The 13,814-nt window shown below is 40.0% G+C and overlaps 1 protein-coding gene across 2 annotated transcripts in view; it reads right to left on the bottom strand.

Annotated features, from left to right (window-relative positions):
* sema3b (sema domain, immunoglobulin domain (Ig), short basic domain, secreted, (semaphorin) 3B) overlaps window positions 1-13,814 on the bottom strand; it is a 46,544-nt gene that overhangs the window by 8,469 nt on the left and 24,261 nt on the right. Inside the window, exons 1-4 of one of the 2 annotated variants that reach the window (XM_085910139.1) lie at window positions 10,677-11,165; window positions 5,202-5,606; window positions 3,858-4,015; window positions 3,650-3,712 (exon numbers count right to left, since the gene is read on the bottom strand). In XM_085910139.1, coding sequence (XP_085766265.1) covers window positions 3,650-3,712; window positions 3,858-4,015; window positions 5,202-5,361 — 381 coding nt within the window. In that variant the 5' untranslated portion in view covers window positions 5,362-5,606; window positions 10,677-11,165. Of the gene's footprint in view, window positions 1-3,649; window positions 3,713-3,857; window positions 4,016-5,201; window positions 5,607-10,676; window positions 11,166-13,814 lie in introns of those variants that run through there. The other variant, XM_085910130.1, reaches the window with a different exon arrangement.

The following is a 13,814-nucleotide window of genomic DNA, read 5'->3' as shown; positions in this document are numbered from 1 at the left end:
TCAGTCTGAATCTGAACCCTCATTAAAGATCAAGCGCACATTTGCAACTACGGGGTGTTAAAGGGTGCATTGCCCTTTGACCTTTGACCTGCTATTGAGACAGCAGTCCTAATTCATGCTGTGACCTCAGCATGGCTGTACTCTTTTGTGTCTTGAGTGCCGTGGTATGTCTTTGCTTTAACTTTCTCACTCGCAATTAGCGACACAGTCACATTATCCATTATCCGCTACTTCTTGCCATCTGGACAGAGTGCAATTGCCATTGATGTTTTTGCACAATAGATAGTCAGTGTTCCCAGAATGGAATTGTTTATCTTTCATAAAAAGCGAAATAATACAATTGTGGGGTGGAATTGCTTTTACGAGTTTAGACTAATTCATTTAATTACAATAGTGAGACGGCTAAATTGCTGCTTCCTTCTTAGGTTAATGAAACGCAAAAGAATGCTGTATTTTCTTTGAACGCATTTGCAAGCAATTTCAAGCAAATGGTCAGTGGTACACGTAAAAGGACCGTCTAAGCCTCTACTTCCAGTCGATTTGCAACAAGACAAAAGCTTGAATAGCTATCGCGCTGTTTGTCTTCCTTTTCTGTTTTGACTGAGTGTGAGGCGGTTTGGCCGTGTGAGAATGGAATTCCCAGTGATCCAGGAAACATCGTTGATGCCTGAGAACGTCTGGCTGAACATACAGTGGCGCTTGTCCAGTGGACAAACTTTAGATACACAACACAGCTCAGGAATGCCTTTGATCGCATATGCCGACCAGGACGAGCTAACTGAGGACATTTTTTAGATTAATTCATCCTGGAATAGACAAATAATTATTCTCTGACATGCCACAAAATCATACGTACACCATGGAAGACAAACAATGGAATCTGTGTAAATGTCCAGATAGCTCTTAGAAGGACATTTAATACTTTCAACATTAAATGAACAATGGCTCTCTATTAAATTGACCAAATATAAGGGGGTCCAAGGGATTAAGCAGGCCAGTTGCAGTGTCGCCACTTTAGTTTTCACTTTGAGTATAATAATAATGATAATAATAATAATTATAATCGCAGTTCATCATGGATGGATTTTTTTATTTGCGGATTCCCCCCCAGACAATAATTTAATGTATATTTTTTTTCTGCCCCCTACCCCTTGCCTCATTTTACCCTATTTGTCATGGAAAACAAATTGAATATTTATAAGCGTTTTTTTTTTTTAATTGTGTTAATTTTTTTTGAATGATTGTTTTTTTTTCTTTCTTTCTTTCTTTCTTTCTTTCTCAATGGCTATTATACGCAGAGTTTCTCTAATCAGTGGCTGGCCTTGTCCTTATCCCCGATGAATACTGTATTTGTTTTCTACATTTCTAAGTATCATGGAAGTCAGCATGATTATTTGTATGAATGTCCACAGTGTAAAGTATTTCTCTTTTACCATGAAAGTTTTCTTTGGAGGTCTTTGGATTTCTATGCATAGTATTTATTACAACCATAATGATGGTGGGATAAATTTTTTAAACATTTTGCAATCGTTTTTTTAAGCTTTGTTCCTGTTTCCAGTTTGGTATGCTTGAAGAATTTACAACCTACATTTTGTGGTATTATTGAGTCTTTTGTTTTTAGGGCCAGAATTGAGTTCTTCTTCAATATCCATCATGCTGTGTCCAACAACCACCGCGAGGCTCAAGGCTGCATTCCATTCTTTTCTCCACCCACACAATAATGGCAGTCCCACCTTGGCCAAGCTGAAGGACGGTCAGTGGTAAATTATGATAAAGATAGTGATCCAGAGTTAACCACAGTGTTGAAATATTTTGTGTGTGTTTTTGACTCAGTTGTGCATAGAGCTCCTCTGTTCAATTTTTCAACTACCACATAATTCAAACCACCGTCAAGGCTGAACAATCCTAAACAGGACAGCCATGAACTGAAAAATTGCGGTGGTAACTTACGCACTTACATAGTCTAAATGGCAGTAATGTCAGGTCCACAATCTGACCACATGAGAGGTAGGGAGAATAATCTTAATTTATCCAGTTGCTATACTGAAAAAAATGACAGTTCCAATCCAGTCTTGTAAGTGGCAGGAATGCACTTTACAGAATAGAATATTATATTTCTATTTATCAGGGTGATTATTCATTACAAATGAGTTAATAAGCTTGTGTAACTGTCTTGACAAGTAGTATATGTGCAAATATTACTTTAATGCCTGTAGCCCGATACAGTGACTAAAGAATTTATCATGGCAAACGTTTGACCCTGGAAGAATTTATTTTGCCTTGGGCAAATTTGTTTGGAGAGGTTTTGTTCCAGAACAAATTATGTACAACTGCATAAGATTAGCTCTGATCAATATTTTATGGATTATTTTCCATGGGCTGTACCATGGACGGGCAAGTGGAGGATGCGGTCATTGACCACACTCTGAGTAGCTCCTAGGGTTTTTTCTTCTTTGGACAAATCTAAAAAAATAAATACTAAAATGCACAATAGACAAATACAGTAGTCGTGAAATCTTCTACTTTTAGGAAAGTAACAGGAACAGCAGTGCCTTGTGAAAACAAGTTCAGCAGAAATCCTCTCAAGTTAAACAACGGACTTCACTGTGCTCCAAAGGTGCTCTTCCAAGTGAAGGCACATTTAGAGAGAAGCAACAATATGAGACATTGAGTGTGAACAAAGTGACTGAGAGGGCAGACCCAAAACGGGGGGGGGGGGGGGGGGGGGGAGGCGCTGACCTCTTCCGAAAGAGAAAGCACGCGTTCTGGTAATTAGGGTCAACAAGGAAAGGTCAGCTCGGTTAGTTCCGATCGTGTCAGACCTTAAGAAATGAGACGTTGCTGTTAGATACTGATTAAAAACACACTCAAAAGCAAGAAAGACACGAAACAGGTCCGATTATGACACACACACACACACACACACAAACTTGTCTAGGTGAAAGGAGAAGCCTGTAGTCGTCAATGAATGGTGCTCATTGTGTTGTCTACATCTGTGTAATGGTGCTGATAGAGGCTTTGTGCAACACACACTCATACTTTTACACGCATTGAAAACAGCATCAACAGAAAGCACTCAGAAGACACTTGAACATGTCAAATGTCATCTGAGTCTGTGTGGTCTATGGATACTCTCGATTTAGACACATAATCATCATATAGATTTAACGCATGTGGCAAAGTTTAGAAATGTATATCAATGTAGATCAAAGTTACTATTGTTGGCATCCAATAAAAGGACGAGGAGGAAACAGAGTATGTTTAGAGAAAGTGTGAAGCGTAAAACCAGAGGCGTGAGTTCAATCCCTGGAATGGATATGCATCCATCAGTGGAAGACATCTCCACCCCAGTTTTTTTTTTTTTAGCCACTTGTGACCTACTACAACCTGGAAGCAAACACCTTAAACTCTTCTCAGTGCATCCCAAGGAAAATTCCAAAGTTTGAAGCAGTGGCTGAAGCAAAGATCATATCAAAGCCAAATGGTAAGCAGAGCTGCAGTCTTAGCGGCATTAGCTTCATTTGATGTTTTTCATTTCATAGTCTTCTAAATGGTCGACATATTTGCACACATGTAATATGCCCACCAATAATGACAAAATGTAATGTAAATATTGCAAATTGTGTTTCGACAATGTGAGCAAACTTACTGTGATGTCCTTGCCAGCCCAGTTACATTCCTCCCTCCACTCAACAGGGGCAGGCCAGTGGATCTGAAACACAACAGTGGGACTCTTCATTATTTTTCCGCTGGTTTAATGGTTCCTAATTTAGGATACAATTTTTGTGAAGTTTCACGCCATCCTTTTTTCAAACGTGCCTTTTATCAAAGTATCATTTTGAAATCATTTGTCCAACCTTGTGCTCCTGTTTGCCGATGTTATCCAGTGAGAGCGACAGCAGGAAGTTCTTTGCCCCAACAAAGAGTCGGCCCCGCTCCTCGTCCAACAACAGAGCGCTAAAGCAGCACGATCGTTCCAGCTCAAAGCGCCTCACTCCATTGAACTGCTGCAAGTCTACAAAGAGAAATGCAGGGGACCGAATTAGGATGTTACACACCTTGTAACAAAATATGAAAGGCTACTTTCCTTCATCTTTGAATCCCCAAAACCCAACTTCTTCATTTGCTTTTTAAATTCATTTATCTCGGTGAGATGGTTTGACTAAAACACCAGTTACATGGAAGATATTTCTAAACTTGAAACACTTGTTTCATTCTGTTTATTTTTTTGCACTTGATCGTATTTTTTGAAAAGAAGTTGGAGAAGTGCATGTTTTGATTGGGACTTTGTTGGAATATTTCATTATATTTTGAATCACATGTATGGGCACATTTTTGAACAAGTGACTCAAAACTCTGAATAATTGAACTGAAATAACACCAACAGCGAAACATGTTTTGATAATTATTCCAGTAGGTGGTCAAGTCATGTGGTAGATAAAAAAAGATTACGATTTGATGCATTTGATCTGCATTTTAGTTTAACTGCACCTTAAGGCTAAAGACAAATAATTGCTTGGTTCTTGTAACGTGACGGTTTTGTGACTTTCCATCTGGCAACAATAACGTCAGGGGGTATGATTGGGGGATACAAGAGAGGGTACGCTGAACTCGTCACCCAAAATTGTTTTATACTTGTCCTTGCTTTTTATTCTTGTTTTTACTTGCCATGTAGCACTTTGAGATTCCTCCGAATATAAAGTGCGTTATAAATATAATTTATTATTATTATTATTAAAATAAAAGGTAAGGTGTTGTGGAAAGTGCTACACAAATGAGATGGATTAGTGAAACTTCTACGACACAGAACTTCACAAATGGGCTTCAAAAGAAAAACAATAATACCTACACTCAAAAGGACAATCACACAACTTCCACTTTGACACCTGTTTGCATTTTCCTACACCAAATTAGCATTGTCATATCAACAAACGACCCAAAAAAACAACACTGTTGATTGAGCTGCTTTCAATTAAAAATGGTTTGGGCTTATATATGAGTTTATATTAGGGGAAATCAGCATCATGTTCTTAGTTGGTAAGGGTGGAGAGCGAGCCCTTGGCACTCAAATAAAAGATCATATGACGGATTTACTATTTGGTTGCCGCCTTGGGTGTCCCGTCATAATATATTACAGTGACTGTAAATGAAGACCACTTCTTCACGTCACTTGGATGATTCCTTAAAGCTTCTTGCCTTACCTTTATACGAGAGCTTCATACGCGGCGAGGACGAAGAGGAGGAGGAAGATGACCGTGTCACAGTGCTGGAAGAGGAAGCGTGAGCGGCAGCCAATCCCAAAAGAAGGAGAGAGCTGCAGGTGACCATCATGGCCGCCATCATCATCATCATGGTCATCATTCTGGCACAGTTTCTTTGAAAGTCCGCAATGGGAATGTGAGGATAACCTTAACACACGTCTTAAGGTCAAATATTCAACTGGAGTCCATTGGTTGAGTATCGCCTTATCGTGCCAAAGTTCAAGTCTTCTTTTGGACCTGCCGTCTTGGCATGGAAGTGTTCTCCTGGCAGATCCCCAAAGCAACAGATCTCACCTTTCACCTCCAAGAAGGGATGAAAATGTCACACACGCAACAGATCCAAATCTAAAAATAGAAAAAGTGAGGCAAGATTTAGAGATGGACAGCAACAGATTGCCTGAATTTGACTCACACGTACATACACGCACACACACGTGACGATGACGATGGTGGGACGAGAAGAATATAACGGAGCATAACCCAGCATAACCATACTTGTTATCAAAGTCAATTTACAACACATCCAAATGAATTTTTCCCGATTTGGCAAATATATGGCAAGTTTGTCATTCTTTGATCGGTGTCAGGAAGCGGTCCCCAAGTCTGAATTTTACACGTGCTTCTGCCGTGTCAAGACTCGAGTCCGCTACGCTACAGGCACAGCACATTTAAAAGGCATCAAAGGCAATGATTTGATTAGCCTTGAGTGACCTTGACTGTGACCACTCCCACAGAGGTGCAGCCCTCCCTCTCATAGATCCACCACCCTGCGCTCATCTGCACAATTACCAAAATCATGTAGACCCCATTTCTATGCAGAAATACACCATGCGCCACAGTGCATTTTACGCATGATTTGCACCGCTCACGAAAATAGAGCCCTTTATGTTATGGTTTTTTAATCGTTTTATAATCTGTCTAATCATTTTGCTTTGCTTATTTGTTTTTATCAAATGTTGCCATCTCATACAGTGAGTGTGTTGTTATCAAGTGTGACAGTTATCAAGTAAAACAAGTGACTGTTTGATTGGAAAAATTGAACAGAGCCTGTGGCACAACACACACACACACACACACACACACACACGCACATATTTACACACTGTGGTCTGCTGACCACAATGATGTCTTTCGAGAGAAATACTTGCATTTATCACATTTCACTGGCAACTCTGCTTGATATGTTTTACTTCTATGTTGGTAATGATTCCCTTAATTCACATTTTGACTACTTATAGCTTCATTGTCAAGATTTTCCTTAAACTTTAGCAGCTTTATTTGAATGCAAAGCTGTTTAAAGTACATTCGTATCGGGATATGAATACTTTAATGGCTTCATTATCTCAGACATCTGTCCTGACATGCACTTATATTGTTTTGAGAAAAAATATATATTACTGGTGCTACTTCTTAGTTCAAATTGCTCTTAATCCACGAAATACACGTGAGTCTTGCTGCAAGGAAAAATGGACCAACTTTGCAGCCAAAAGACATTCATTCAACAACAAAAAATTCACTTTGACTCAAAACGTGTCCAGGGTGTGAGTGATCCATGGTACATAAAGTACTGTGCAAAAATAGTAGGCCACCATTTGATTTGTTGTTTTTGCGATACTATATTGACCGTATATGGTATAACTATAAGCGTGAGATTCCGCTACGCTCAAACAGAGAATAACAAAGCTAGTTGTGTTCTATTGAAGTCCATCTCTTAACTAGCCAGCAAACTACTTCCTGGTTTACGCATAATGATGGGGAGTGGAATCTTATTTTCATGCCATCTGCAACACAACAACGACAGGCGCCGTTACTTTTTCCTCGATCCGTACACCACCCTTCTTCACAGTTTTGCGTCATCTTGTTGCTGTGTGTGGCCTACTATTTTCTGTTTGACTATGTAGAAATGACTGCTGTGTGGAATGACAAAACAACAAAACTCGTGGTGGGCCTGAGACTTTTTCGCAGTACGACAACTGTAGCAAGGTATATGGTGTGCATATGCACACACATGTGCTGATGGCACATATTTTATGAATAATGGAGCTATTGAGGACAAGAAACAAGCACAGCTCTTATAAACTTACACAGCTCCCTAGTCTCTCCAACACAACAGGACAGGAACATAAAACACCCATACCTAGTGGTATACATGAGACAGGCACACACATACTCACACACGTGAATGGACAAAAGTGCACATGTAAGCTTTTGAAACAGCACACATTTTGGTTTCCTGTGCCACACTGCTCAGCTCTCCAAGTGAACAAAAGAAGTCTTGTGTGTTATTCCCGTTTTGTTTTTTTTAACCTTAAAATTTAGTCTGCTAGGTTTGCGTTGCAAGATTGTGAAAAAAAACCAAAAGCCTGAAGTGACTGATTATGGTATGCAAAATGCATTCATAAAGCGTGAATTGAAATTTTCTGTGGTGACTGGTGTGTGTGTGTGTGTGTGTGTGTGTGTGTGTGTGTGTGTGTGTGTGTGTGTGTGTGTGTGTGTATATGTGTGTGTGTGTGTGTGTGTGTGTGTGTGGTGACACAGGCACACACGTTGCAATGACACAACGTATAGTGGTACACTTGCACACCTTTCACTTCATTGTCCCTGGGAATCTGACACTATTGTCATCTGCTATTAAAAGCTCGACAAGTCTCATTGTGTGTTTGTGTGTATACATTAATGCGTCCTCTCAGGACTCACGCACACATACACGCACGCAGCTTTTCTCGATCAGCACTTAGCTGTGCACACGCATTCCTTGACAATTGCACAAACTCCCAGCTAGCTCCTTAATGCATCTTAATAAAAAAGAAAAACCCATTGGGTCTGCTGACACTTTTATTCAGTTCAGCTCCAATAGACACTACAGCAGCATGCCAAGAGGGAGTGGACTGAGAGGAAATAAAGAAAGCGAGAAGGCCACATTTCTTAGAGTGGGTGGGGGTCAGGCGTCCCATAAAAAAAAAAAAAAGCCTAAATAGCGACGGGTAGACAAAGCAGGGTCGGCCTTCCGGGTGTGACAGGCTTTAGAGAGTGAGGTTAGAGAGCAAGCCAATGTACAGCACAACATAATGAATGAATGATGGATATTAGCATTTAACCGGCAGCCCTCTGAGAATACTACTTAGTTGTAAAGTTAGAGAAGAGAAATGAGCTACAGTTGGAGGCTGAGATGAGGTGTTTGGAGGCGAGGATGTTAGAGGGCCAAAAAGCAAATGGCATCAGGAAAGCAGGGTCAACGCATACCAATATCTGACATTGTAGCTCCTTTTTATAATGGTGAGAGATTGTTGCATGATGTCTGCTTACTACTCTTACCATGTGTCATGTTCACTACATGACGAAAAGATTTTTCTCAACCATTCAGAATTCAAGGTTGTTAGCACTTAATCATAAGTAACTTGTCATAGCCGTGACGGTCGTTCACCATGTAATTCCAAGTCAACGGGATGCATAAGTATGGAATTTAGTGCAAGGTTACAAAAAAATATTTCCATTGGTCGTTAAGCTACAACAATGACACATGAAGACGCATGTGACAATAGTGATATCCCGCCTGTTTCAGCCTTGCAAGTTTGGAGGGGCAAACAGAGAGAAGGAGCGGGAGTAGAGACAAAAGCTAAAAGGACCGATTGTTTGGCTTTATGGGAGAAAATGAGTTTCCCAGCCTGCAACGCAGCACAGCACGTCTTATAGCCCTCCTTGTATTGGGCCAATGAAAAGACAAAGGGATAAGGAGAAAAGAATCAAACAAAGGGCCACTAACTGGATTCATAACGACACGTGTCAGTTAGGGTTAGGATATTATTATTATTACTATTATTATTACTATTATTATTATTATTATTATTATTATTATTATTATTATTATTAAAAGGAATAACACAAAGTATTACAAAGCCACCGTTTCCTCTACAGCTATATGGAAAACCTAAAAAATGTTGATAGAAAGTGAATGTATGGAAGAGTGTAAACGCAACCTGCTTGGGGGCTCCAGTGGCCACTAGAAGGCGTAAATGAGTACTTTCAGTCTTACTGTAAAGGCTCTCTAATTCATTCATTCCTCTCTTTCAGAAGGAAAAAAAGAGGTGATCCAAAGTCTTATGGCGTTAGTGATGTCTGATTAAATTCCAAATCCAGGAATTAGCAGCAAAACTACATCAAGGCTAAAATATGCTGACAGATTCGAGGAAGGAGAAACAAGAAAATGAGAATATGGAAAATGCTTGGGGACAAGCATCGCATCCACTCTTTCACTATGGAAAGACATTTTGACTTGCTCTAGTAATATGAATGTCTGTCCTTGATGTTACAGGTATCATATTTAATCTCACATCGTTTCCACCAGCCTGAAGTCATCATTTGTTATCAGTGTCAGTAGTTCTGTTTGTGATTCAAGCACAACTTTGAGTTGATCTGACAATTGCAAGCGGCTGTTTTGTAGTCTGGGAAAGTTTCCATCACGTATTGTGCTCCAGATGGCTCTTGACCAGCAAGTAGCAGAACACACTAATGTTCTCCTCTGCGGCTCTTTCAAGAACCACCGGGCTTGCTGCCTCAGAACGTCTCACTTCTCTTCTTTCTCCCAGCTTAAATCCTCTAAAGACTTGTAGTCACTTTGTGTCGGGCTCTTGAGCTATGCTTGATGTTTGTGGCTCTCCTGACAAAATGCACTCATGCCAAGTTGCATTAGATAATGGAGCAAATCATTTTTCTCAAACAGATGTGACTGCTCTATGACTTTAGATGTGGTTTCAAACTGGAAGGAAATTTGGTAAATGATTGCTCCTTTCTTCAAATGTCTGTAAAGAAGTTCTGGGTCAGAATTTAGGTTTCATCATATGGACTATATTATTCATGAGAAGTTATACAAGGTTGATGACTTGTCTCCAATTCCTTATTCTTTATCTTAGCAAGACATTTGAAACATTTGCATGCTTCCAACTCGATCTGAACAGCAGAAGGATCCGTAATGCTGAAGAGCAAGGCAATCAAACATTGAACTAAAACAGATTTGGGACAGAAGCAGCAGACCCTCTCTCAGGTCCAACATCAGAAACCTCTGTTTTTATGACAAAATAAATCCCAAAGACACACACCAACATCTTGTATGTAAGCAACAAAAGAAGTACACAAACTGTTATAAGTACGGTTGCAAGGGGCAGGGAGGGCCTTAGTTAAAATAGTTACAATAAATTCTAATTGATGTAGCTGCCATGCTGATGGAGTGTTGCTAGTAAAAAAAAATAACTAAGTGCAAGACCATCGTGTCTGTCATGTTAAGTCCAGAAGCACCAGTGAGATCAGCACAGCTTCCTACTGGAACCAATCCAAACAAAATCTCAAGCCCAAATCCCTTAATTGCCCTTTTTTCTGACTAAATACACAAAGGAGGACCCAGAGTCGGAATAAACTCACCTGTCCATTTGCTTGTGGAAACCAACCATCAAAAGTGTTCAGTACTTCCAAGATTGGGATCAGTGTCCACCTGAGCCTTGCGACTCCATGCTTTAAAGTAACTCACAAAAAAAATCCCTCCTATTTTCCACAACCATGGTGCACCTTGTCTACAAAGAGGTAAGTTCTAATGGAGTCAGGCAACTCCAGCGCATAGACCCAACCAGAAATCAGGTTGGATGCACACAATTCCAAAAATTCTATTCCAAATGTATGATAAAAGAAAATCCTGTGATGGGAAACGAGGGTAAAAAAACAGCAGCCAGAAAGTTCAGTTTTTGTCTCAGAAATGCTTCCAAAGAGAAAGCATAAGAAGGTACTCCCCAACTCTGCAGTCACTTTCACTGATGAGCGGCGGCACTCCGACTCCACTTAGAAAAACACACAAAAAGTCTTCCTAACATACACATGTGAGGGGGTCGTGCGCACACACATATACACACACACACACACACACACACACACAGAAGCTGAGCGACGCTGAAGTGCTCAGAGGGAGAGCAGGCAGGAATAATGGATTTAATTCAAGAGGGGGAGAGACAGGGAGGGATGGAGCGATAGGGGGAGGAGGGAAAGGTGGGATAAAAGAGAAAGGGGAGTGGAAAGGGGCAGGGGCGTGTGCGTGTGTGTGTGATTATCTGTCTGCGCACTACTGTATGTTTGCATTGGAAGCAGCTTTCACATTTTTCATTCTCAAATCATTGCTTGGCAAAATGTGAATCAATGTCTGTAAAGCAATATTAATCCACTGGTTGAAATGCAGAGACTTCTCGGTATATCAAAATAACAAGTGGAAAAATGGTGGTTCCCAAATTGTCTTGCAATAAGGAGTGCGTCTTTGTTGTTGCCATGGCGACCCTGGTGGGCCAAATGGGACGCCTTCGATTTTGTTTTATGCTGGAATCGGTGTTACATTTCAGAAAGGCTATGACTGAAAATCACCAAATGTTTTCTACTTTGACTGAAATCTTTTATATCGTATGTATGTCACGTGGTTAATGACTTACTCTGACATCATTATCACATACAGTGCAGTCATACAACAACTTGCGTATTTGATTTGTTAAATAAACCCGAAAGCTCGTGTATGAAATTAATTGAGAAAAATAACAAGTCATTTTTACTATAATTATAATTTTACTTTGATTTCATGTAACCAGAAATAGTCTGTTAGTTTTTGTATTTTTATAGCATTCTTGTTTTTGTTTTTTTATTATTATTTTAGCTCTAGTTTTTTTATTATATTTTTTTTTTAGCTTTTTTTCCACTGGAATAACCTCCATTCATACAAAAAGGATTGTGATAGTCATGCATGGATGGATAATATCTCTAATGGTGGACATGCTCCAAATTAAACTCTGTCTTGTGATCTATTGGCGGTAAACAATTATTTGTACCGTGGTTTTTACAACACACCGAATGTTGAAACATCTCTGCATGTCAAAGCATCAATGCCCATAGGGTGAATTTTGAGGCCACACCACTTATGAGGATCATCGGACTTCACCAACTTACCACAAAACTAATGTTTTCCCTCTGATAGAAGCTGATTCCTTTTCTATTGCAAAAGCAGAGAGGCTTAAGACAAAAGTCTTTGTGAGGACCACAGCCTGTAAAGACATTAAGACGGCTTTATGACGGACAGATCAGCAGGAGGGTGCGAGAGGCAAATAAAAATAAAACCTGCTCACAAACACACGTATTGTGCAGACAATACACACACACACCACAGTGAGCCCGCACCCCCTAATGTGAGACTCATGACCTCTCACTGGGCGTCATACACTGCCTGCTGTGCGTTCGTTTTGTGGATTTGTTTGAGGGTTGCCGGGCGAAGTTCAGCACCTGCCAATGGAATGAAGGCGAAAAATTGGGATGTAACGCACTGCCAGTGCAAGTGAGCGCTGCTCAGTTACAACGTCACGGGATCAAAAGGTGTAATTTTTTTTTTTCTCTCATTGAAAGTGTTGGCATGGGCAACTTTTCCGGCAGAATAATCATGCACAGGGTCCTTTCAGTGGAATCATTGTAATAGCGCCCTGCGATATTTTATCTAAAAATCCTCGGATTAGCAGACATTCATGCTAACTTTGCAGGTGTTTAGCCACAAAAGGGGTGTTGGGAAAAGAAGAATGTGAGAAGAAAAGAATGATATACAATGGACATCAAATTGGAAATAGTAGGACTGAACTTGTGACTGCTGTCACAAGTTAGATTGCTATAAAAAAATCTCAACGGAAATAAAATATGATTTTTACGACAACATAAAACTTATTCCAGTTAAGAATGTCAAAATATGACTTAATAATTGTCTTTGCAATTAATGAAGGTTTAATAATCTTTTCAGTTTGACCCAGGAATATAATTTTAACCTGTGAGAAAAATGGAAACACAGACAAGTTCCTATTTGTGTTTATTATGTAGCCTCCCTTACTCTAAGGAGTTGGCGCCCTATCTTTTTTTCCACGTTAAAACTGTCAGGGAAAGATTTAAGATTTGTGCATGAAAGGAATGTTTAGGTATGGGTAGAGTTACAACCATTTTTCACTGCATCATTCTTCGCTCGGTGGATAAAAACTGCAAGAATGCACACAATGATGATTCCCTCTTCATGGCAATGTCATCAAAAGGATCTTGTGCTAAATTGGTTTTGACAGCTCCATGACATCCCAATCACTCTTTCCCTCCTGGCCCGTATTTCAGTTTATGCATAGGATGAGGTCATCCCTCATATGATACAAATGCCAATTAGCCCCCAATGCACGTCAAGCTATCTTATCAGCTAACAAGGTATCAACACCAGCATGTGTCATTCCTTCCTATCGGGAAATCTTTCCTTGAGCCTCACCGCTACTCCGTTCTGTTTGTGTTGATCTTTATCCAGAGTGTCCTTCTCAAAATACTCTGGTGATTAGAAATAGAATGACTTGACTTGTGGGACAAATCCAGTCTGACTGCTCTTTCAAATTCTCTTGCCTCAATATTTCTGTCATCATCCTACACCAGATGATTGGATGGTCCGTCTCACAAACAGTTGAAACTCAGTCTGTGTATTCCATCCATCCATCTGTCCATCCATCCTCCATCCAGCCTATTAAA

This window comes from Syngnathus leptorhynchus, chromosome 1 (assembly GCF_054491065.1).
Source record: "Syngnathus leptorhynchus isolate UIUO chromosome 1, UIUO_Slep, whole genome shotgun sequence".
Lineage (NCBI taxonomy): Eukaryota > Metazoa > Chordata > Actinopteri > Syngnathiformes > Syngnathidae > Syngnathus > Syngnathus leptorhynchus.
Note: the sequence above shows the minus strand (reverse complement) of the source record. Positions and strands in the feature narration are given on the sequence as shown.